The sequence below is a fragment of the Arxiozyma heterogenica genome, assembly GCF_036370985.1.
Source record: "Arxiozyma heterogenica strain weizmannii chromosome Unknown scaffold_11, whole genome shotgun sequence".
NCBI lineage: Eukaryota > Fungi > Ascomycota > Saccharomycetes > Saccharomycetales > Saccharomycetaceae > Arxiozyma > Arxiozyma heterogenica.
In genome coordinates, this window is record NW_027042664.1 from 434,675 (window position 1) to 458,082 (window position 23,408).

The following is a 23,408-nucleotide window of genomic DNA, read 5'->3' on the forward strand; positions in this document are numbered from 1 at the left end:
TACAAAATATACAAAATATATTATATTACGTTACATTATGTTACGTTATGTTATATCATACATGGCTATACAAAATTAGGTAATACATTCTATAGCAGAATACATGACAACAACTTTGTTACTCTAGTACACCATGCCAGGTAATTTTAATGATGAAGTTACTGAATTGAAGAAAAGAATATATCAATTGGAACAATTGGTTCAGAAACAAAATAAGATTATCACACAAACAGGACAAAATGTTCTTGAGTTGCAGATGGATAAACAGAGACAAAGTGTCTCAGATTTGAATTTGTCAAGTAATAACGATCATAATAATAGTAATAAAAGTAATAATATAAATGGAAGTAGAAGTAGGAGTAGAAGTAAAAGTACTAGTAATAATAAAAATTTCAATAGGTTTGTTGATTTTGATACTACAGATTTTGTGACAAATGAGGATCTAGTTCAATTGGTCGGTGAGATACAAATAGAACTGAATAATATCGAGGAGAGATCAATCAGGAGAATGATCAATTGTAATAAAGCAGACCTAAAAGATGTTTTGGCTCCTTTGCCCAACCCTGACGGCGACACACCATGTATACAAACTGGCAACAACCATAAAGATGAATATCGATACGAATATGATTATGGGTTTTTCCCAAGGACAGTGAGCGATTTTGTTAATATTACTGATTTTAATTTAATCAAATTGGCCAAGTTTTATGAATGTTTGCCCGCAACTTTACAGGACAGGCTTGAGTTAAATAAATTCTTGGATGAAAAAATTGAAAATTTGTCCATTTCAACTGATAAACCTTTCTCAAACGAGGTTTTCATTACTGACGAACAAATCGAATTGGAATTGAAAAATTATTCAAGAGATCAATTGGATGATATTTTTAACGACGTAGCACGTTATTTAGGGTTACGTAATAGAAGAGGTACAGATATTTGGTAATATTTTGTTCTAATTTCTAACATATAAATAGATATATATATATATATGTGTGTGTGTGTGTATTTTCCTTCGTGCATTCAGGACAGTTGTATATTGTATATTCTCGCACTTACTAAGCACACTTACTAATTCAAAAGTTTTTTTTTTTTAATTATTTTTTCGTTTTTTTTCCTTTTTTCGCTTCTTATAAAAAAAAATAAAAAAAAAAAAAGAAACTTTTCGCAGCCCTTCGTTTCTTCGAAGAGAAAGAAACAAACAGAAACGAAAATTGCTTGACGTCTTAGTATGTGTGTGGAAAACACATTGCACATCACTAACACCTTGTCAAGCCGTTATAATATACGTATATATATATATATATATTTATATATCTATATGTATCTGTATATATTGAAATAAGTATATTTATATTCATGTTTGCACACATATTTATATCTAGACAAATATATGCTTGTGTTTATGCTTGTGTCTGCAGATTTATCTATACATGACATAGAAGGTTTGAGTCACCTTGGTAAGAGACAAGGTGGAGCAAGGTAATACACATATACATATACATATACATATACATATACATATATCAAAGGTTTTAATTATGCGTTTGCCTAGAATATTCAGCAATCGTTACTCTGGGTTACCTAGAGATGAAATAGCGGCAACTAGATTAGGAACACATGATAATGATAACAATAGAAGTGACAACACGAATATCACAACTCAGCTTGAGAATATAGACATAGAGAATCAAAATTCTAATGTATCTTCCATTGAAACTCTAGATTTGCCACCAAATCCCCCTAATTATGACGATTTACAAGATATTGATCCGATGGATATGGATATAGATACTGATAGACATACCAATACTCCTTCTTATCTTTATACAAACAGTTTTAGTACAGAGAACATCAGAGATAAATGGAACCGTTACATAAATAACATCAATGACAACGTTATTCTTCCTGTCAGATTCAATGTGATGGATCCCCTAACACAGTTATACTATCATATCCAGGAGAGAACAGACTTCTACTTGAATAAAATAGGTAATCCAATCATCCTTAGAAGGCTGTTTTACATCATCTTAATGTCCTTAATAGCCTTCTATGTGATGTCCAGTGGACTTATGCCAAATAATAGATCCTCTCATTTCGGTGGGATGTTTTCTGATCATGAAGTATTGATTCAATATGCTAGACAATCGATGGATTTGGCCAAATTGGAAAGAGATCTACAGTACATCAGTTCGATGCAACATAGTTCGGGAACAAAGGGTGATGTTGCTATAGCTAATTATATCGTTGAATCCATGGATGCAAATAACCTGAAAGTTATTAAAGACTTTAAATATATGGCTTATTCAGAATACTCAACTGGCAATTCAACTTTAACTCTGTTCCTTGGTTACAAGAAAGAACAATTGGATATTCCGTTAAACCAAAATAATTTTAATCCATTATCTCCATCAGGCCACTTGACAGATATAAATCTGGTATATGGGTACAAAGGTTCAAAAAATATTTTAGAAGAATTGAAAAATAACGGTTATTTGAATTCAGATTTTATACTTTTACTAAAATATGATATTTTCCCAAATGAACAGATATTATTGGCGGAACAGTATGGCGCAAAGGCTATTTTATTTATATCAGATGCTGCTGATGGTAGAAATGGGAACAACAATGATTTAGTACAGCAGATATCTGTGTCTTTACCCCAATTTGGTACAGGTGATATATTGACACCAGGCTACAATGGTCCCTTAATTGACGAGATTGATATATCAGACGCTAAGAATGTACCAAAGATTCCAATCTTACCACTTTCATATAACCAAGGTCAGGATATACTAAAACATCTTCAAAATTATGGGATCAAATTTCAAGATAATCAATATAGTGGCACTATTGGTCCAAACAAGGTCAAAGTTGATCTAAAAGTTGATATAGCTGTCAAGGAAAGACAACCTGTGTTTGATATCATTGGTAAGATCGAAGGTAGAGAACAAGATGATAAGGCTATTGTCATTGCTGCATCTAGAAATTCTGTCAATTACGGGGCAAGGTACCCTGGGTTTGGTACTTCGGTTCTATTATCCTTGATTCAGCTGTGTCAAGAAATGAAGTATAAATACGATTGGAAACCATTGAGAAACATATATTTTATATCGTTTGGTGGTAATGAATTTAATTATGCAGGCGCCACAGAATTGATTGAGGAACGCTTAACAGCACTAAGAGATGAAGCTTATTCATTTATCGATATAACTCAACTTGGGATATGGGATGACTCTGCTAGAGATATTAACATTCAAACACATCCTTTCTTAAACAATTTTTATAGAAATGTTATCCCTGCGCATGGTTTAAATATTAATATTGAGCATATACAACAATATGGTGATTGGATCCCATATTTAGCAAACGGGATCCCCATTACTGTGATTTCAAACCCCTCAGTTAAGGATAAGGTCTTGCCAATTAATACTAAAGGTGATACTTTTGATTCAGTAAAGGAGTTGTTACATGATGGTTCAAGGGAGGAGATAGCTGAAGAGTTGTTGTTATATGTATTTGAAGTGATTTTGAAATTATCAGATTACCCGTATATTCAATTTGATTTAATAAATTTTGGTAATATAATGTTAGATGTTTTAAACAACTTCCAAAATGAGATAAATCACAGATTAAACACAGAACTGGTTGAAGAAAGTTTGACTTTTTGGAGAAGAATTGGATTAGAATGGGAAGCATGGGTCAGATCTTGGAATCATATCGTTATGGTACAGGACGGTATTGAACCATCATTAGTTTCAGTCAGTCGTTGGACATGGAATAGGAAATTATCAAATATTGGTAGACGACAATTATCCTTAGAAGGGCTACCTGGTAGGATATTCTTCAAAAATGTGTTATTCTCACCTACTATGTGGTCGGGTAATTATGGAAATGGGCATTGGACTTTTCCCGGTGTCAGAGATGCTATTGATCAAGGAGATTGGGACATGGCACAAAAACAAATGGATCTTGTAGCAGAGGTTTTAAAAAAATCAGCAGAAATGTTTGTTGAAGAGAATGATGAAGACAACATTTATAAGTAAGAAAAGGGAGAGAAAGAGATAATGTTATAGGTATGCATTGGATATGAATAAATATAGATATAGATATATACATATACAGAAAACATAAAGAGGTATAAGTTGATTCAATAAATATATTCAAAAGAAATCTACTTTCTTATTGATGTTTTTTGTTGTTGTGTTAGAATGATTAATGTGAAAGTGAAAAGCAAATGAATAATGATAAGTTGGAAGAATATTTGGAAACAAGATTTAGTTGTTAATATGGATTTACGTATTACTAGTATAACGCAAAGATAGAGCCAAATAAATGCATTTGCCATACACTATTAATCGTTATTTATCAGAATTTGTATATATATATGTGTGTGTGTGTGTTGTCTATTTATTTGTTTATTTACTTTTTTACCTTTTTATCTCGATTGGATCCCATGGAATTTATCGAAAAAAAAAAAAAGAGTAGCTTCGTAATGAAAAGTTTAGGGAACGAAGGTTCAACTAAAGAGAAAAAGTAGATAAACAAATTAATAACTTTTTTGAGTTTGATACAGTAGATATTGACTAGAAGACCTTTGTATTTAAAAGTGATGCAATTTAAGGGCATGGTATTCTTAACCTTTAATTGTTATTCCATTACTAGTTGTTAAGCTTGGGAATTAGTGCTTTTTTTGTCCAGCTATTTTTTCATTCTGTACGTTGAAGTGTTATTCATTACGTTTGTTATCACTTAAAGGGTGCTAATTATCACCGTTTGATAAATTACTAAAATTAGAAATCTTAAAATTATAGATATGTCGTTCGTTAGAGATTTTTTTTTCGGTAGAGGTGAAGAAGATCCAACTGGATTAAGTAAAGAATGCCCATCACAGGATAATGCCCCAGATCCATTAGTAGAAGGTATATTTTATCCACGTACTTTATACAAATATAATGGGCACGATGATGAAAAGATATTTATTGCTATAAGAGGCAGAGTATACGATTGTACTACTGGCAGGTCTTTTTATGGTCCAAGTGGTCCTTATAACAATTTTGCTGGTAAAGATGCATCTAGAGGGTTGGCTATGAATTCCTTTGATGAATCAATGGTTAGAGACTGGGATGAACCAATTGATGATCTACAAGGATTAACTGAAAGTCAAGAAGCTGCTTTGAATCAATGGTTGGACTTCTTTGATAAGAAATATCCATGTATTGGTACTTTAGAACCAGAACCTGGTGTTAATGATACTAATTAGATCAATTAGGGGAAAAGAAAAAGAACAGACCAAAATAAAATGTATCTGTTTACTTTCATATACATTTATGGATATAGATTGATTAAGTCATCTCCAATATAAGTATAGGTAAGTTACGTCAAAATAAAAAAGAAAAGAAAACAAAAAAAGAGGGAAAGTGTCAGATATATGTGAAGATAAGTGAGAAACTTACTTATAATACTAATTATTTATTTGTTTATTTGTTTATTTATTTATTTGTTCTTTTATTTATTTATATATATTTATGTTTTAATATTTTAAATATTGTATTGTTTGCACCTATCCCCAATTTTATTTATAAACTGTCCTGGTATATAAATTTTGAATGATAAATTATCTTAATCAAGTTATGATTCTTATTATGTTTAAAGTAAGAACTTTTTTGTTTTTTACTGTCGAGGAGATTCAGGTTTTCAATCTTTGTGTCATTAAGGAAACAATTCTGTGTTTTTTGGTTAAATTTATGAATATCTAAGCATTCTTCTTTTATGATATTTGAATCTTCTACAGTTCTTATTGAAGGTAGTGAATTGATATTCACAATACCATTGTTAACAAATTTAATATATTTTTTCTGTGTCAAATTATTATTGTTATTAACATTATTTTCATTGTCTTCTAAACCCTCTAAAGAGAAGCATCTTATAATATTTTTATTATGGAATATTGGTCTAACATCTGCATCGTTCTCTACTAAATTTTTAATTGATCTAATTGTAGAAACACACCTGAATTGTTGATTTGCATTTTCAATATTATTTGAAAGATTGATTGGGTTGTAATTCAATATTTTTAATTTAAATTTCCTTTTTTTTAAATGTAATTGTGACATTTTGCTTCTCTCTAAAATATTTATTTGTGGAAAATTTGTACAATCTCTATTAAAAGTAGCAATCAGTAAGGGTTTATCAACAATATTCGAAGGTAGGTACTCTGTTCTCATTGAATAACTGTCTTCTGCTCTAATATCAAATTCAGGTATTTCTAAATTATTAGTTCTTTTTTTTCTATGGATTCTATGGAGTTTGTGGATCCTTTTTCTTTTCTTCCAACTATTACATTGAACTTTTCTTTTTAATTTAATCAAAAATAGTGGAATCTTTAATGATAATGACTTTCTACGAGGTGGTGGAGCTCTCATTTGCTGGTTTTTACTTTGTTTGCAGTTTTTTATTATAAAGTATTGATCTAGGTCTTTGTTTCTTTATATATATATGTAATAAAGTATATTTCAAATACAATTAGCAATAATATGTTAATAGTATATAGAGCAGGAAATAGAAAATAAATTGAACGACTTTTTGCTAAAAAAAAAATAAGATATTACAATTTTCCAGTTAAATTCAATGTTAAATGGTTAATATATAAACAAAAGATAAAAAAGAAAACTGTGCATAATACTATTTTAAAAAAACAACAACATTATGAAATTACTAAGTTGATATAAAATAACTAAACCTACTCCATCTATTTAATTTTACTATTGTTTGCCAACGAAAATACTAATCTAATCTTGAGTTAGTTGTTGTTCAATACCTTACATAATATATATGTATTTATCTATGCCTGAAGATAGAAAAATTTGTCAACAACTACAATGTTTCTGCAACTGGTCTGATTAATTTCACTAACTTAAAAATTACAGGCCTGAAATATATTGATCCTGTGTTCAAAGAGTAAAATGTTCTATTTTTAACTAAATAACTCAATGTACACCTGCCTTAGCCTTATCCTTTAATTTTATGAAGTTTTGAACGCAAGTTGACAAAAGGTTAATGTGATTCAATCATAAGGTAAGAATACAAGAGCGACTATTTCCGGGAATTCTTTTGATTACTTTATTGATGCCTTGCTCTAAACAACCAATTATGTTTTTTGCAAAAAAAGAAATTATTTAAGCTTATTTACTTCTTAATTCCAACATATTTTGACTAGCCAAGCTTAATACAATTTCCAAAGTATACTAAAATAACCTAATGATACTTAATACATAATTATATTATATACATTAACATATCATATATTAAAGATAATATTCCTTTCATTATATTTAATATCTTTATTAAAATCTTCTCTTTTTCAACTTCCATATCTTGTTTCAAAATTGTTATTGAGTAAACGCTTCTCTTGGTAGGTTATTGACACTCATTTGGAAATTTTTAATTGCTTCATCATAATTCCAGTTACTTTGCTCAGCTAACATGCAGGTGTATTGATAATTTAGTTTTGTTATATCATGTAATTTTTGCAGTAAATCAATTTGTAATGGCAATAGATTATGATTAGGTGGTATTTGTAATCTAATTCCAGATGAATCTCTAATCTGCGAGAATGATGGATTCAATGTTTTATTTGGTATCTCCTCTATTTTTATTACAGAATTAGAGTGTAATTGTGGCATGTTTTGAGATGACCATGTATTACTTGAAAATGCTCTAACAGTTACCATATCTGATACTATAACAAATGTATTATTTATCATCACTAATACCCATGTTCTATCAAAACATTTTTTAGATAATTTTGTATTCACTGATGTGTTAAAGTTATAATTACTATTATTATTATTATACAAACCAGTATACATCCTTGTTCTATATGATGTTCTCACCATCTCATTACTACTATTACCACTTGATATATTTTCAGGTTTTTCAACTTCATCAAAATATCCATGTAGTGTTATCAATATTCCATTAATTTGTGAGAATTTTACAACCTCCATTTTATATTCCTCTGGTTTATCTTGCAAGTGGTGCTTAGTCTTAGGTAACTTTTTAAATAATGCTAAGATTTCACTTGGACCTTTAGCTAAACGGGCCTGCCATTTCGTACTATTGGAAATTTTTGTTATATTTCTAGAATTAGGGATATAATACCCGAATGAAGGTGTCTGATCAGTTGTTTTTACGCTACTACTGGGAACAGAGCTATCTAAGGCCATTGAAAATTGAGAATCTATAGTATATAGAGGTAATATTTGATTTCTATCTGTATCCCAATAGTTCAAAAAATTTGTTATAAATCCACCAGTTGTGGAACTTAATTGATCGTTTTCAAAAAAAAACTGTTGAATTTTTATGGGGAACTTATATATTGAATTTAATTTATTTCGATCTCTCACAATAATATTATCCAAAATAACTAATTTGGGGAAAAATCTTAACATATCATTCTTATAACCATGATATTTAGTTACTGAATTATTCAACATTAACAATTCCCTTAAACTTAAAAATTTGTTTTCCCATATTTGAAAAACTGTAGTCCTTGTTATTTGGTTATTAGCCAAACACAAATTTTTCAAATTGGGAAAATATTTAGGTACAGTAGAAATCATGTTTATATCTCTTAATTTATTATTTGCTAGATTTATGCTTTCTACTATCATATTTGGTTCTTCTGATGCAATTTTAATTAATGCCGGAAAAGTTCTTGATCTTGTAGACACATTAGACATCATCCCCCTTCGAATCAAATCTTGATCGCCATCTAAATTTTCCAGATTGAGCATTTTTTTTTGTATATCATACCGTTTCAAGATAACATTTCTTAAAACTTCTATTGTATTTGACGTAGATGGCACACGTTCACTCATTATTTTTACCCTTAATCTATCTCCAAAAAATAGCATACCATCACATTTTATGATATGTTCAGCTTGAATTCTATTAGGCACATACCCAACAATTAATGGACCTTCAATTACAACATTTTGCAAATTGATACCAGTGTTTCTATAAAGAAAATTCAACAGCTCAGATGAATTGGAATTTTGCCAATTTCTGATCCCTATTTTCACCGTTGTCGATAGTTCATTGACATCATTTATGGAATGAAACATATTTCTGTTAGTTACCATATTATTTACATTAACATTATTTTTGATAGCTAATCCTGATAGAGTTCCTGTAGTAATATAATCAGGCGTAAAATTGTACAAAAACGTTTCCTCTTCTTCTTTGCTTTAACTTTATTTTATTTTATTTTTTTAACCCTTATTATTATAATAGGTTATAGGTAGTTTTGGTATGGGAAGAAAGAAAAAAACACTCAAAGACATACAGTGTATATTCACTGGCTGATAATTACACATATGCCTCACATGTATGCGGTTTATATCAAGTTACAGTTTCTTTTAGTGATATATTTGATAGTTATGCAATTTGCCTTCCTACCAAATGATATACCTTTGAAAAAACATTGTTCTAAACAATAATATTAAAAAAAAAACAGAGAAAAAACTGTACAATATTGCAAAACCCTATATGGTTTTGTTATTTTATATAATTAAAACATGAATTTTTATCAAAGCCCTAAGTAATTATTACAAACAATCTAAAATTTCTAATTTTTCTTTACAGTTAGCTGTATAATATTTCCGCTACCATGCTAAAATAACAAAACTGAAAAAAACAAAAAAAATAAAATTAAAAGAAAATTTTTCACTTTTTAGAATAACAAAACAACAAACTAATAAAACCTTCAATATAAAGTGTAAAAACGCTAGGTAGTTGAGTTACTTCCTAAAACCTTATTATTGTTTTTTTGCACTTAAACCTCTTATATATATGAATTATAAGGATTTATATTAGTTCTAGAGTATCCCCATAATCCAATTAAAATCTGATTGATTCTTTTCCTTATTACTATAATTATTGTTTTTAAAACTTTCATTATTTCTCTGTGCTTATATTTTTTTCTTATAATAAGGATAAGATAAATTGAGGTCAATTTATTGTGTAATTTAAAGTCAAAATGGCATTGAATTATGATTATGATGAATCAAGCGAAACTTGGCCATTTTTCTTGCTAGCTGTGATAGTTATTATATTAGTACCGTTAACTGTATGGCAATTGATATGGATAATTCGTGGTGGTGATAACAATAAAAATAATAATGTATCGAAAAATGATGATAAAGCAAATGATGAAGTTATGAAGCCACTTAATAATATTTATACATCTATTGCAATTAAGAACTTTCGTAAGAAATTTTTGAAAAATAGTGTCAATAGAATCTTTAACAAATGGAATCTATTTATTGCAATATTATGGGCTCTCGTGATTTTCTTGATCAAAAGAGTTAACAGTAATGATGCAATTAAGGAAGCTGCATTAGGGTTATTTGATCCATATGAACTGTTAGGTATATCAACAAGCGCCACTGATAAAGAAATTAAAAGTGCTTACAGAAAATTGTCTTTGAAGTATCATCCAGATAAATTACCAAAAGGTTTAACCGAAAAGGAGAGAACAGCTTTAGAAGAAGCATATGTTCAAATCACAAAGGCATATGAAGCTTTAACCGATGAATTGATCAGAAATAACTATTTGAAATATGGTCATCCAGATGGTCCACAAGCTGTGTCTCACGGTATTGCGCTACCAAGTTTTTTAGTAGCTGCTTCTACTTCCCCATTCTTAGTGGCTACCTATATCTTATGCTTTGTTTTGGTCTTGCCTTGGGCTGTTTCTAGATGGTGGGCAAAAACCCAATCCTATACTAAAAAGGGTTTACATACTTTAACTGCATCATATTTTGTCGATAGATTAGTCAATTATAAACCTAGTGAAATTATTACTATTGATTTAATTATTAAATGGTTATCCAATGCACAAGAATTTAAGGATTTTTACCCACATTTAACTCCGAAGGATTTTGAAAAATTGTTACAAGATCATATTCACCGCAGAGACAGTGGTGGGCAAAATGAGATTAAATATAGAATTGTAGCTAAGTGCCACTCACTTCTTTACGGTTTACTAGATGTTATTTGTGCATTCAGAAATACCGATGCCGCCATTATGACCTTAAACACGTTCAAAGCCATTGTCCAAGCAGTACCATCTGTTACCGATGCTGAAATCTATCAATTACCAAATGTGGATAAAGAAATTTTCCAAAATGGATCAGTCGATGAAATTCACACTTTAGGTAAATTATTTACCTATGATGATTCAAAGATTGGTAAAATTCTTGGTATTAAAGACGAAACACATCTAAAAGAAACTTTACAAGTTGCTTCAAATATCCCAATTTTAAAACTTTTAAAAGCAGATTTTGTAGTCCCTGGTGAAGAATATGTCACACCATCTTCCATTGCTCATATATCTATCAAGGTTTTGGTCAGATCTGCTAAACATAAACTAATTCCAGCTGATAAATTTCCACAAGAAAAATATGAAGAATCTAAATCTTTTGAGGACCTAAGAGATCCTTTTGCACAAATGGGGAAACAACCTATGTTGCCATATACCTTTGCACCATATTTCCCTACAAATAGACGTAATGCATGGTGCTGTATGGTTATTTTACAAAAGGACAATAAAATTATTCAAAATCCATTAGTAGTTGAAAAATTATCATTAAAAAATTTACAAAACAATTTTGGAAAATTGGATATTAAAGATTTTGATAAAGATTTTAACCTAGAGGACTGGGAAATCGGTACTATAAAGATTCCATTAGGCCAACAAGCTCCCCCAGAAAAGGGTAACTATTATTTCAGAATTGTTATTAAATCCACTGATTATTTTGGTTCAGATCTTGATTTTACAATGGCTATGAATGTTTGTGATCCTCCAAAGTTAGAAGTAGCTGAAATTGAAAAGGAAATGAATGAACTATATAGTGATGATGACGAGGAGGAAGATTTTGAGGAAGATGAAGAAGATTATAGTGATTATACAGATATTGATACAGACACAGAAGTAGAAGAAGATGCTGTCGTAGAAGAGTAATGCTGACTTTAAATGCATAATTTTAGAAACATTAATTTATAAACCTTCAATGCTATCTACACTTATATATAGTTTTTTATTTAGAGATTGTTGTATTCTATTCTTAATTTTAAAAATTATCAAGCATTATTTATGACATTTTGTAAATGTATCATATGACCCCTATAATTATTATAGTTTTAATAACTTTCATAAAAATCTACCATAAAAAATGTACACATTCATACATACAATTTTATTTGAAGAGCAAGTTATAATATATTAAAGCCTTTATATTGAACCAACATTAACTATACGTTTGGATAATAATAATCCAGTACTGGAACCTTGGAAATATTTTGCATTTTGATAGAAATGTTTATATATTGATATTAGTTTGAAATTATCCTTATAATAAAGTAGAAGAGCGGCTAGATTTCCAAGAGAGACATGCAATTCTATAGCAGCTACATTATTATCTTGCCCAGTTTGTTCCATTTCTTTTAGAATCTTCAAAGCACAATCTGCTCTTCTATATTTTTTACTAATAGCTAACAGTTCAATATAGAGGACAGGATTATTATTATCATCATCATTATAAGTGGCTTGAACTCTACCCAGGATTCCTCCAATAATTTGGTCTGTTTTATTATCAACTAGAATTTTACCTGAGAGAGGACTAGAATTGTTTTTACAAATATTAACATAAGTTTTCAAATATTTCTTAGGAAAATATTCTATAAGAACTTCTTCGATAAACCTTAAAAAGAGTCTTGCATTCACATCAATGCAATCAATCATTATAAGTACAGTACATTAGATATTGATCCACTCATATTCTTGTAAAACATAACTATTTAAAACTACTCAATAAAACATAATAAATTGTTCTATTTACAGTTCTATTATAATTTAGCCTTATTAATGATTGTTTCGATGATTTCTTTTAGTTCTGTAAGAGTGTAAAAGACAAGGCATAAATAACAAAATTACGTTTACTTATGGTATATGCTTAATATTTATTATTAATAGTTATAGTATTTTATTAATGTACATTTTCATATCCCCAAGCTTTTGGGAAAAGTTCTGAAGAAGATTCTTTAAACAAGGTCAACAGATGAAACTTCATCAAACAGAAAGATATCCATAGCTTGGAAAAATGATAAAGGGAAGCAGTTCAACAATCACATAATTATCACCGAAATTGGTTACATTGCATACAATAATTAGACTCCATACACAATTCATAAAGAAATTAAAAATAACGAATATACATTATTTTGATAATAAAAGGATGATAAAAGTTGTCAAACACCCAATAATGTTGAAATATTTGAGAAGACATTATGCTACTGTAGTAAATGGGTCCAAAAAACCATATATATCTACATTAGAGAAAAATAATATAGATGACTTGAATCAGTCCTTAAGAACTATTTTTAATCCAAAAATAGATAAATCTGTTGTAATAAAAGAGTTTAAACTTTTAGTAAATAAGTTAAATACTTCATCGAACATATTTTATGAAAAAAAACATTGTATTCAGGAGCTAGATATTATTAAAAATTTATTACTGGATGTTTTTGGTTCCAAATATCAAGTTGAACTAGATACAAAGGTCAGACTTCAGACTATTAGTGAAGAATTAAAAGCTATTATTGAAAGTAATAAGATAAATAATGAAGTAATCTTTCAAAGAATTGCACAGTTTAGAAATACACAACCTATTAATGTTAATGTATCACTAAATGCTACAAAGACAAAGTCATCCACAACCTTGGGGGAGAAAGTATTACAACCTTCGTTATCTTTGTCATTGGGAAACACCAACGGTCATAGCAAGAACACCACCAACAACGCAATAATTGTTGAAAAAGATCGTAATAATCATAATAATAATAGTACTTTCACAAATATAAATAAAGTAAATACTAATAATAAAAACAACGGTCAAAACGATATTTTAGAAATCTTGGATAAGTTGGAATCTCATTTATTAAACAAAAATACAAATACTAATGATCTTTATCAAATTTTTAGTAATATGTTAGAGGAAACGAAACCAGAAAATCAGTTGGGTAAACACTTACAATCATCCTCGGATAGTGATATAATAAATTTGGATTACTTAAAATCATATTTAAATAAGATTGAAACCCAGGAATACCAAAAAAAAGTTGTCTTAAAAGAACAACAACGTATTTACAACTGGAACACATCTGTAGCAGCCATGAACAAAACAAATAAACTAGTTTTAAATGATATTTTATCATTATTTAATCCACTAACCTGGATAATGTCTGATAAAAATCGTCGTATTAGATCATTATGGGGAGTCAAAAATTCAAATTATTTCACAGAATATAAGATATATGATTTGCAGACAGATAAGACAACAAATTATAATACCAAATCAGAAAGATTTCCTTTAAATATTGAACATAAAGATATGTTTGAAATTATTAATAATGCTCAACTATATCCTGAGTTTATTCTATCAAAACTGAAAAGTCAGCAGACAGATAATTGGAGACTAGTTGGATCACTTTTCAATGATCCAAATAAAATAATATTTAAAAGAATGATTTCAACCAGTAATATATCATATTTTTCTTATATTTTGAAAAGTGTGTGTATAGTAATCAGTTGTAATATATTGTATAAAACCTGTATATGTTTTTTTGACTGGAAGAAAGAAATAAAATCTGAGGAAGCATCCAAGCTCTGATCTCCAAAAATCATGCAATAAATAACCTTAAAGTTGCACTTTTCACTAGATCACACCAATTAGAAGAATATAAGTATATGTTATTGAGAAAGTATCTAGTTAATTTTATATATTCATATCTTCTGTATCGCTATATTGACATTTGTTATGTTACCATTCATCTAAAAACTTTAAGGAATGGTATTTTCTTGATGAATTTTCATCTGTTAAGTATCCTTTAATTTTTATTCTGGAATAATACACAGGACAATCATATGACTCACAATTTCTACTGATGTAATGACCTTCTAGATTTGCATTCTTGGTATACTTATAAGTACATGTTCGACAAACAGTTAGTATATTATTAAACTCTTGTTCTCTCGATATTTGGGTCCTTAATATATTGACCGATGTGTCCTTTTTCTTTTCAAGACACATCTGACATAGTAGTGAATCTTCTAAGATTATAAATCTATTACCACAATTAGAACAAAATTGGGAGTTACCAACTTTTTTGTTGTCTTTTATGGTACATAAACCTTGTTTAGAAATGGATCTTTTCAAATCAAATTTCCATTCTTCCACATTGATACCCATAATATTAAATAATCTTGAAAGTGGAGGAATCAATGTTTTGTCAATGTAGTAGTCAGCGTCCAACGATAAATCAGTCCCTGAGAAAAAATCCTTTGGAGAGACACTTCTATTTCTCAAAATTTCTCCTGATTTTCCTTTAACAATGAGATAAGGGATTCTTTCTTTATATTGTGGTTCAGTCCTGTGATCTTTCTCCATTTGTTTTTTGGCTACCAAAGCACCAGCAGGTGCAGTACTATCACTTTTATAGCTACCCAGCTTCACTTCTTTAGCAAAACAAAATTCTTGAATAGACACCTTGCCTTCATATAATTTAGAAAATTGTTGTTGTACATAATCTTTAACTAAAGTAAGGTCACTTGTATCAAATAAGATTTTTAATGATTTTTCTACAATTTTTTGCTGAGCTGGATGACTATCTCTTCTAACGGTTTCTATGCCTTTAGAATCAAAAACCGCTTTAGTTTGTGATATGTTTTCATAAGAATAACCAACATATCTTTTTTTGGAGAGTAAGATACTGGGAAAATAGACTTTCTCAAATTTTAAAAAGATTGGTTTGGGATTATTTTCAGAAACTTTAATTGAAATCTCATTACCTATTCGAAATGCATCCTTTTTGCTCTTACCAGGCAAATACACAAACAAACTATCCGTATCACCATATACAACTTTGGCTCCCCATTCAGGATTCTGTTCGATCATGTCAATTGCGTGTTCTAATGTTTCTCTACCTGTTTGCACTATAGCATCAGCTAAATCAGAGCATGGCATTCTACCAGAGAATGAGGCTGATGTGAAACCATAGACCACATTAGCTAATAACTTTAATGCTAGTTGCTTGTTATTAAGTTGCTTTTTCAACGTTTTTTTTGTTGGTGGTAATTCAGATATAGTTTTCTTAACCATAACTCTAAGATCTAGGATTTCTGTCAACATTTTGGCCAAAGTAGATTTTCTTACAGATTCTTTAACAAACACAATACCATTCGGTGAAATAGTAATATCATTCTTTAAAAGTTCTAGCAAATTTTCCCTTAATGGTATCTGTGTTGTTCCTATTTCATTACTTTTTAAATTTAAAGTGTCAACTCTTCCTATCATAGTCGAATAACAGTAATTATACGCAATCATAATAGATGGATATAGAGATTGGAAATCAAGAATTATTAATGGACTCTTATAAAATGCAGATTGAGGTTCCATAACTAACGGAACACATTCCAGTGGCTTCTGTCTTTTCACATCTTGTTTACTTGGTGAATTCATTAAAAAACTTTCTAATTTACATAATCTTAAAAGAATTGATTCGACTTTATATTGTGAACCTCTATAAAAAACAGAATTAAAATCAATACCTAATAATCTAGAAAACTCTGTAGTTCTTTCAATGAAATCATCTTTTTCTATCAACAAAATATTTAACTCTGTGCGTTTCATCCAATATGATATTACTGTTTTTAATTGTGTTATAGTTGAGTCTGATGACCAAAGAGAAGTTAAAAATGAATAGGAAAAATGTGGTAACCTCAACTTTAGTACATGTTGACTTATGTTTTCAATAGAATATTGTGTTAAATTAAAACTGGCTCTCATAATTCGCCATATATTTAACATATATCTTCCAGTTATCAAAAATCTTGAGGTATGAGTATATCCCCATGCGTCTTTTATTTTGTTCTGGTATTTATTATTGACTCTAGAAATCTCATTTACTATATTAAATTTGTGAATTTGAGTACATCGATCAATAATATATCCCCAAGATGACTTATGAATCTCATATCCTGAAAGAATATCAGGATCAAAGAGTAGTATCAAATCAGTCAAAGCGTCAAACATTTCAAATTCAGTTTCATAAAACGCAACAGTTATTGGGCTTGCTGCAGATTCAACTTTGTTAATAAATTTTTTATTATGTATATCTTTATTGACCACCATTATTCCTTGATGTTCCATATCTAAATCAAAGGGATATGTTTCATCATCAAGTATCCAAAATATCATAACTACTTCGTCTAATACTGGATCTGGATATTTGTCTGCTCTGGTATTCACATGAATTTCCAAAGATAGATGAGTTAAGTGATTTTGTAGTGTAGTAGATTTTTTATTAAATGAATCCTCACTAGCACTTTTGTCTGACATTGTCATATCAATTTGTGATGAGAATTTTTTTTTCTTTACTGGTTTAGTTGACATAGGTAGTGTATTGTAAAATGAGGCAATTTCTTTATATGTTGGTGGTTGAGTAACATATCTCCATGTAGAAAAGAGTTTTTGTTGTATTTTAGTCTCTAATATCACACTATTTTCTTGGAATTCAATGGGTATTCTATCACTTAAATGTAAAGAATTGATTTCAAATCGTTTACCTGCATAAACAAATAATTTATTTCTTCTATCAAGTGGATTGCTGAAGAACGGATCTTTAAAATTAATTCTAGGGTATCCAAGATTTTCTAAATCATCCAATATTGATTGGTAAGTAATTTTCGATTCTTTATAAATAAAGCAATTTCCTCCATTCAAAATCGGAAAGTTTCGAGGTTTTGGTATGTTTCTAAGCTTTTTAAAACATATATTCTCTGAAACTAATGAATTAGAAATCGGTGACCTAATATTGTTTAAAAATTGTAGGCACTTTTTTCTTTTTTTTGTCATAGTTTGTGTCAAGCTTATATCCAGTGAATATTTTGGAAATGCTCCAACTTCTTCAGGGTAAAGTGTAGACAAATCTAAAGAAGGTGACAAAATATTTTTCGTCTGTGTGACTGCTTTATAATCAAATATATCATTTCGCCCAATATTTGAACCTATTTCATAATTAGTTTCATTATTATTTATTGACGGATCAACAATATCATGCCCTTGCACAATAATATTGCTGTCATTGGGTGGTGTTTCCTTACCTATATTATATAGAGAAATCTTTGAAATATCAGGACGTACTGGCCATAAATTTGACACAGATTCTTCTATTTTCTGAATATTTTCAAAAATTTTACTCGACTGGATAAAATTATCAAATGTGGACCTCCTATTACCAAAATGAAAGGCCGTACTTTTTCTTGCTTTATTATACATACTTTGGTTTTCTTTAGTTCGTTGCCATTTTGGATAGGCATCTGATGAGTTTCTATTAACACCTGTAGGTTTTTTGTAGGTGTCCAATTCAAAGGTTTGTCTTTGCTCCATTAAATCTTTAACCATTTGTTTAGTTGAAGTTATATAATGAACAGAGTTAGATGTATCAATATTATTATTCAAATATTCTATAAAGCTATGATGCAGTTCTTTAAATTGGAGCTCTTTTCTATTTTGAATAAATTGTGGTAAAATATCAATCTCCAATAGGCTATTCCCTATTCTTTGAAAGCTCGATCTTGGCAAAATATTAGTATTACCATTATTTGTAGTATCAGATCTTTGACAAAACTTGGTTAAAAATTGTTTTAATTGAGAGTTTAACATTAAATTATCAATGTCTAGAATTTGGTTCAAAATAGGAGATCTGAAATAACACTCTGTTAACTTAATCCAATCACACCCAAAAAGATTAAAATCAGTAACAAATTGTAAAAGATATGGAATGTTACTTTCAAAAGTTTCTATTTCTTTATTTAATATAGTGCCATTTCTTAACATGTCAGATAATTTATTAACATAGGATGGGTTTAATAATGATATTTTATAAAATACAGACCAGCCAATGTGATAACCATAAAATGGGATTGCCTTAACTAATGAGACATCAGCAATATATTTAAGATTTCCATTAAATGTGTAATCAGACTGAATAGGGACATCATGCAATTTTGATTCTAACAAAAGGTGCAAATGTAAACATTTTTGGTTTCTGAGAGTAGATGAATCAGATTCGATTTTACCATCATAAGGTATATATATATAGGGGAAAATGCCATGAATATGGCATAAAACTCGATGACCTGAAGGTAAACATCCAAATACCCTGATTATGGGGATATGTTCAAATTTATTTAAAGGTAAACTTTTTGAGTAATTAGTATCTAATAGTGCAGATGGCTTTGTCAAATAATAATCATGATTGTTTAATTGCAAATGAATTAAATTTGGATCAAGGCTGCTCAGTGAAGAGTTATTACTAAAATTTTCTTCTGTTAATGGCATTTTTTTGGTTGATAAGCTTTTGACATATATTTATAATATATAGATATTCAACTCATTATTAGAGAATAATCAAACAAAGATACTAGGATATGGATAAAATAATCGATAATAATTAGTTATATGAGAATATGTTTTTGATTATGTGTCTAAGTATATTTAATAAAGTGAAATTGTATCTGAGGATATGTGATAATTAAGTTTCGACAATGAAGAGTAAAGAAGATTTGTAGTATGATACTTTACAATGTGATTTCATTTATCAACATATGTTTAAACTTCAAAATTATTAATAAGAAATATTTTGGATATTTTAAAGATTAACTAATACTTTTTAATATTAAGAATATATTATTTATTTATATTTAGAACAAATATGTAATACTGAGAGAGTTAAACAGGACTGTTGGATAACGATACACGCCTATTTCTCATATGTAATTCTATTAGTTTATAGTTTTGGTTGATATTTTGCATCTCTTCTTGGAATTGAATAAAATAAAAAAACACTTTCTACTAATTTTTAAATTAGTTTTATTTTTTTTTTATTTTTTTTTTGATTTATGGCAGTACAAAAGGAGGACGCTCTGACCCTTCATCCTTCATATGCCAGTATACCTTTAAAAGAGATCAATTTGATATATATATCAGGATGAACTTACGTTAGTAAGGCAACAAGATATATAAGAAGAAAGGATTGGTTTATTATCCTACTGTATTATTTCGCTTTTTGATATACTTCGATGGATAATAGAAATACAATTATATATGTGAGAGTTAAAGGTAAAAGACCAGTAGACTTTGTAGACCCAGAACCATTTGAATGGGATGAGGATAAAGACCAACAATTATGGAAATTTATTTCAAAATTGGATAATTCAATAGACCAAATTGATTGGACTAAATTGTCTATAATTTTAAATGTTCCTATATTTTTCTTAAGGAAAAGAAGTTACAAATTGTTTGAAAACCATATGTTATTAATGAAGAGAAAATTTAATATTAAGAAATTGAATTCTCTGGACTCAACAGGTAATGTAGAAGCTTTTAAAAATTCTTCAATAATTAAGAATTCTAAGATGAAAGTGCCAACAGCAACCAATCCCTTAATGGAATCATCAATAGATAAATCAGTGTCTACAGAGAGTACTGGTTCAGAAAAAGATGCTTACATAAAATCAGCTGAAAAATTAAATCAAGCAACATTATCTGAAAAATCAGCAACAGAAGTATTAAGTCAATTGCATGTTTCAAAGGTGTTAGCAAGAACATTAGACTCAATTAATAATAAAAAATTAGATAAGTTAAAGGAAGTATCTGATGATGACACGTCTTCAAGTTTAAGTGTGAGTAAATCAGCCTTAGAAGAAGCCTTGTTAGAAAGGTTACATTTCTAGAATTTGGAATAAAGCAAGCGTATATTATTTTAGGGTTATACTATTTGATTACTGAAGTATCTGTACTTTATAGTTTTGTTCTTTTTCTAGAATTAGATATTTGATATATATATCTATGTTATACAAAATTTATGCTAGCATATTATATGTTTTTATTAGATAATATAATCTATTGGTGTATCGATTGACAGATTTCCTCCGTTGTTCATATTACTATCAACAGCGAATGATTGTTCTCCATTTATTACTGTTAATGGAATAATAGAAGGTCGCCCATGTGCACAATGAAAAGGTAAAACACACTTGCTTAAATCATTAATCAATACTTGACATTCAGATTTTGTCAATTCATCACCAAACATTATAGCAGATCTGCAAGCCTTTGAATTGAAAAAATCCATTAAAAATGACGGTATGCTATTAGTATATTTGTACCAGGATTGATGTTTTATTCTATTATTAAATCTTTTCTGTATTGATATCTTGTTAGAACATTTTAGATCCTCCATGTGATGTATCATAACATTTTTAATAAAGTTTTGATTTCTGCCAAATCTTTCAAAGATAAATTCTGACAATGCAGTTATCTTTAGGGTATTCTTAACTTTCTCGGGGATATTAGCTTTATCTTCATTGCTTATTACTGCTTCTTCAAGTAAGCAATATTTAATACCCCATTTCATAAATTCTTCTTTATAATAGCTAAAAAGTTGAAATTCGTCATGATTTATTTTAATCAGTAAAGGTTTTGGTATATTTTTCAGTAACAAGGCATTATCAATAATATCATTAATATAGTTTTGTAAGTGAGATTCCAGTTTAATTCTTTCATCACAAGCATGTTGATCTAGGATCAATAATGTTGTTGTTGAAAGTTTGCTAAACTTAGCTAATATAAATTTTTTATCAAGTTGACCAATGATATCACAATTAGACAAATGATCTTTTTTAAGTTCGTATGTTAGTTTATTTAATATGTCTTCGTTTATCCTCTTAATGTTAATCCAGGTAGTATTACCTAATTTTATCTTTTTGGAAATTGGAGTAGTTGATAAGAGTTTATTCTTGCAATTTCTTTTTAACATTATATCAGCAATTTTTTTGGCAAGAGTACATCCGTCATTATAATTTATTTGAGTAGATTTATCTATTTGTAGATATTCGCCTTTGTTGGAATTATCCTTTGCACAATATGGCAAAGATTTTTCTTTGAATGAGCTTGTTACAGGTTGAGTAGCCATAGCAACAGGATAACCTTGTAAACTTAGGAAACCTGAAAATACTTTTAAAATCAATTTCTGTATAATATTTTCCATATGTGGTCGTATTATAGTTTTTTCAGGTTCTTGCAAAAAATCATTCACATCTAATGGTGATGTTATATCTAGAACATAAAAAGGAAACCACCGAACATTTTTCCCTGACGTGGCAGTAGACGAAGGGTAGTTACTGCAGTTCATGTTAATGTTTCCAGGCCAGCCTGAAGAAAAAAAATAGGAATTTATTAACTTAATGAAAGTTGGGTCATAATACTTTCTGCCGTTAATAAAAATAAGTTGCAAGTCTTTAGTCTTTAAAGGGTAAGTAGATATCATTCCTTTCAAATTAAACTGTTTGAAATTTAACGCTACATTTTTCATAACATTGTCTGGTGTAATTGGATTAAAAACATGCCGTATTAATCGAACATAATAATTAGAAGCATTTGATTGCAGATTTGCCATTGAGTAACGTATAATATTTTTTGGTTTTCCATTATGAAGGTAGTCAATAGTAATGGTAACATTTGGATTTTTTAGAACAACTTGAAATAAACTCATTTTTAATTGATGGAATATTTTAAACAAAGGTTCCTCAAGGACTATTTTCTTTCTTACTGGTATATTATAAAACATATCATGAATTAAAATAGTAGTTCCATGCTCATTTAAAGGGATATATTTTAGGGTGAATATTTCATTTAATTTATCGCTAGGTATCCATTCTTTTGTTTCATTAGATACCATTTTACAAGGTTCATTACTTTGTAATTTTTTAAGCCAAGTTGAGCCGTATCCAGGACATTTTGAGACAATATATAGTTCTCTTGATAGCTGTGTCATTGAATATAATGCAATCCCTTTAAAACCATAACTGCTCAATTTAGTTAAATCATTCAATTGATTGATCTTTGAAGTCAAATAATTCTGCTTTCCCAAACGATTTAAATCTTCATGTGGTATACCGTCACCATTATCCTTACACAATATATTACCTTGTGAGAAATCACAGACAATATATATTGTAGAAGCATGGGCATCTATACTGTTTTGTAACAATTCATTAACCGCCGAAGTGTAGGATAAAATATGTGGTTGTGCTTGTAACTTTATTGATATGGTCCCGTCTAACACTCTAAGTTTGGACATAACCATATAGGCTTACACACGTATTGGCTATAAAAAAACTAGTTCATGTATCGATTAATGCTGCGTTTTCTGTAAGTCGTAGAGCAATTTTGATGTAATAATGCTCATAACATCTGTTATTTTCTTATTCAAATGTTTTTGAT

At 29.1% G+C, this 23,408-nt stretch overlaps 11 protein-coding genes across 11 annotated transcripts; 6 read left to right on the top strand and 5 right to left on the bottom strand.

Annotated features, from left to right (window-relative positions):
• Positions 1–133: 133 nt before the first annotated feature.
• On the top strand, positions 134–943 carry MRP8 (Mrp8p; the record flags this gene model as incomplete). The annotated part of the gene is made up of 1 exon (XM_064856873.1): positions 134–943. One exon carries the CDS (start codon positions 134–136, stop codon positions 941–943), a length of 810 nt encoding a protein of 269 aa, XP_064716006.1.
• Positions 944–1,538: 595 nt separating this feature from the next.
• On the top strand, positions 1,539–4,043 carry PWA37_000188 (uncharacterized protein; the record flags this gene model as incomplete). The annotated part of the gene is made up of 1 exon (XM_064856874.1): positions 1,539–4,043. The coding sequence occupies one exon, from the start codon at positions 1,539–1,541 to the stop codon at positions 4,041–4,043; it is 2,505 nt and encodes an 834-aa protein (XP_064716007.1).
• A 770-nt stretch (positions 4,044–4,813) lies between these two features.
• DAP1 (Dap1p) lies at positions 4,814–5,260 on the top strand (the record flags this gene model as incomplete). The annotated part of the gene is made up of 1 exon (XM_064856875.1): positions 4,814–5,260. The coding sequence occupies one exon, from the start codon at positions 4,814–4,816 to the stop codon at positions 5,258–5,260; it is 447 nt and encodes a 148-aa protein (XP_064716008.1).
• A 316-nt stretch (positions 5,261–5,576) lies between these two features.
• Positions 5,577–6,422, bottom strand: OSW1 (Osw1p; the record flags this gene model as incomplete). The annotated part of the gene is made up of 1 exon (XM_064856876.1): positions 5,577–6,422. One exon carries the CDS (start codon positions 6,420–6,422, stop codon positions 5,577–5,579), a length of 846 nt encoding a protein of 281 aa, XP_064716009.1.
• Positions 6,423–7,388: 966 nt separating this feature from the next.
• MEX67 (Mex67p) lies at positions 7,389–9,143 on the bottom strand (the record flags this gene model as incomplete). Its single annotated transcript, XM_064856877.1, has 1 exon — positions 7,389–9,143. One exon carries the CDS (start codon positions 9,141–9,143, stop codon positions 7,389–7,391), a length of 1,755 nt encoding a protein of 584 aa, XP_064716010.1.
• Positions 9,144–10,039: 896 nt separating this feature from the next.
• SEC63 (protein-transporting protein SEC63) lies at positions 10,040–12,025 on the top strand (the record flags this gene model as incomplete). The annotated part of the gene is made up of 1 exon (XM_064856878.1): positions 10,040–12,025. The coding sequence occupies one exon, from the start codon at positions 10,040–10,042 to the stop codon at positions 12,023–12,025; it is 1,986 nt and encodes a 661-aa protein (XP_064716011.1).
• A 270-nt stretch (positions 12,026–12,295) lies between these two features.
• On the bottom strand, positions 12,296–12,805 carry PWA37_000193 (GNAT family N-acetyltransferase; the record flags this gene model as incomplete). Its single annotated transcript, XM_064856879.1, has 1 exon — positions 12,296–12,805. One exon carries the CDS (start codon positions 12,803–12,805, stop codon positions 12,296–12,298), a length of 510 nt encoding a protein of 169 aa, XP_064716012.1.
• A 493-nt stretch (positions 12,806–13,298) lies between these two features.
• Positions 13,299–14,732, top strand: MRX4 (Mrx4p; the record flags this gene model as incomplete). Its single annotated transcript, XM_064856880.1, has 1 exon — positions 13,299–14,732. The coding sequence occupies one exon, from the start codon at positions 13,299–13,301 to the stop codon at positions 14,730–14,732; it is 1,434 nt and encodes a 477-aa protein (XP_064716013.1).
• Positions 14,733–14,882: 150 nt separating this feature from the next.
• Positions 14,883–19,463, bottom strand: REV3 (DNA-directed DNA polymerase; the record flags this gene model as incomplete). The annotated part of the gene is made up of 1 exon (XM_064856881.1): positions 14,883–19,463. One exon carries the CDS (start codon positions 19,461–19,463, stop codon positions 14,883–14,885), a length of 4,581 nt encoding a protein of 1,526 aa, XP_064716014.1.
• A 740-nt stretch (positions 19,464–20,203) lies between these two features.
• Positions 20,204–20,857, top strand: ATG29 (Atg29p; the record flags this gene model as incomplete). The annotated part of the gene is made up of 1 exon (XM_064856882.1): positions 20,204–20,857. One exon carries the CDS (start codon positions 20,204–20,206, stop codon positions 20,855–20,857), a length of 654 nt encoding a protein of 217 aa, XP_064716015.1.
• Positions 20,858–21,012: 155 nt separating this feature from the next.
• On the bottom strand, positions 21,013–23,271 carry MLH3 (mismatch repair protein MLH3; the record flags this gene model as incomplete). The annotated part of the gene is made up of 1 exon (XM_064856883.1): positions 21,013–23,271. One exon carries the CDS (start codon positions 23,269–23,271, stop codon positions 21,013–21,015), a length of 2,259 nt encoding a protein of 752 aa, XP_064716016.1.
• Between the last annotated feature and the right edge of the window lie 137 nt (positions 23,272–23,408).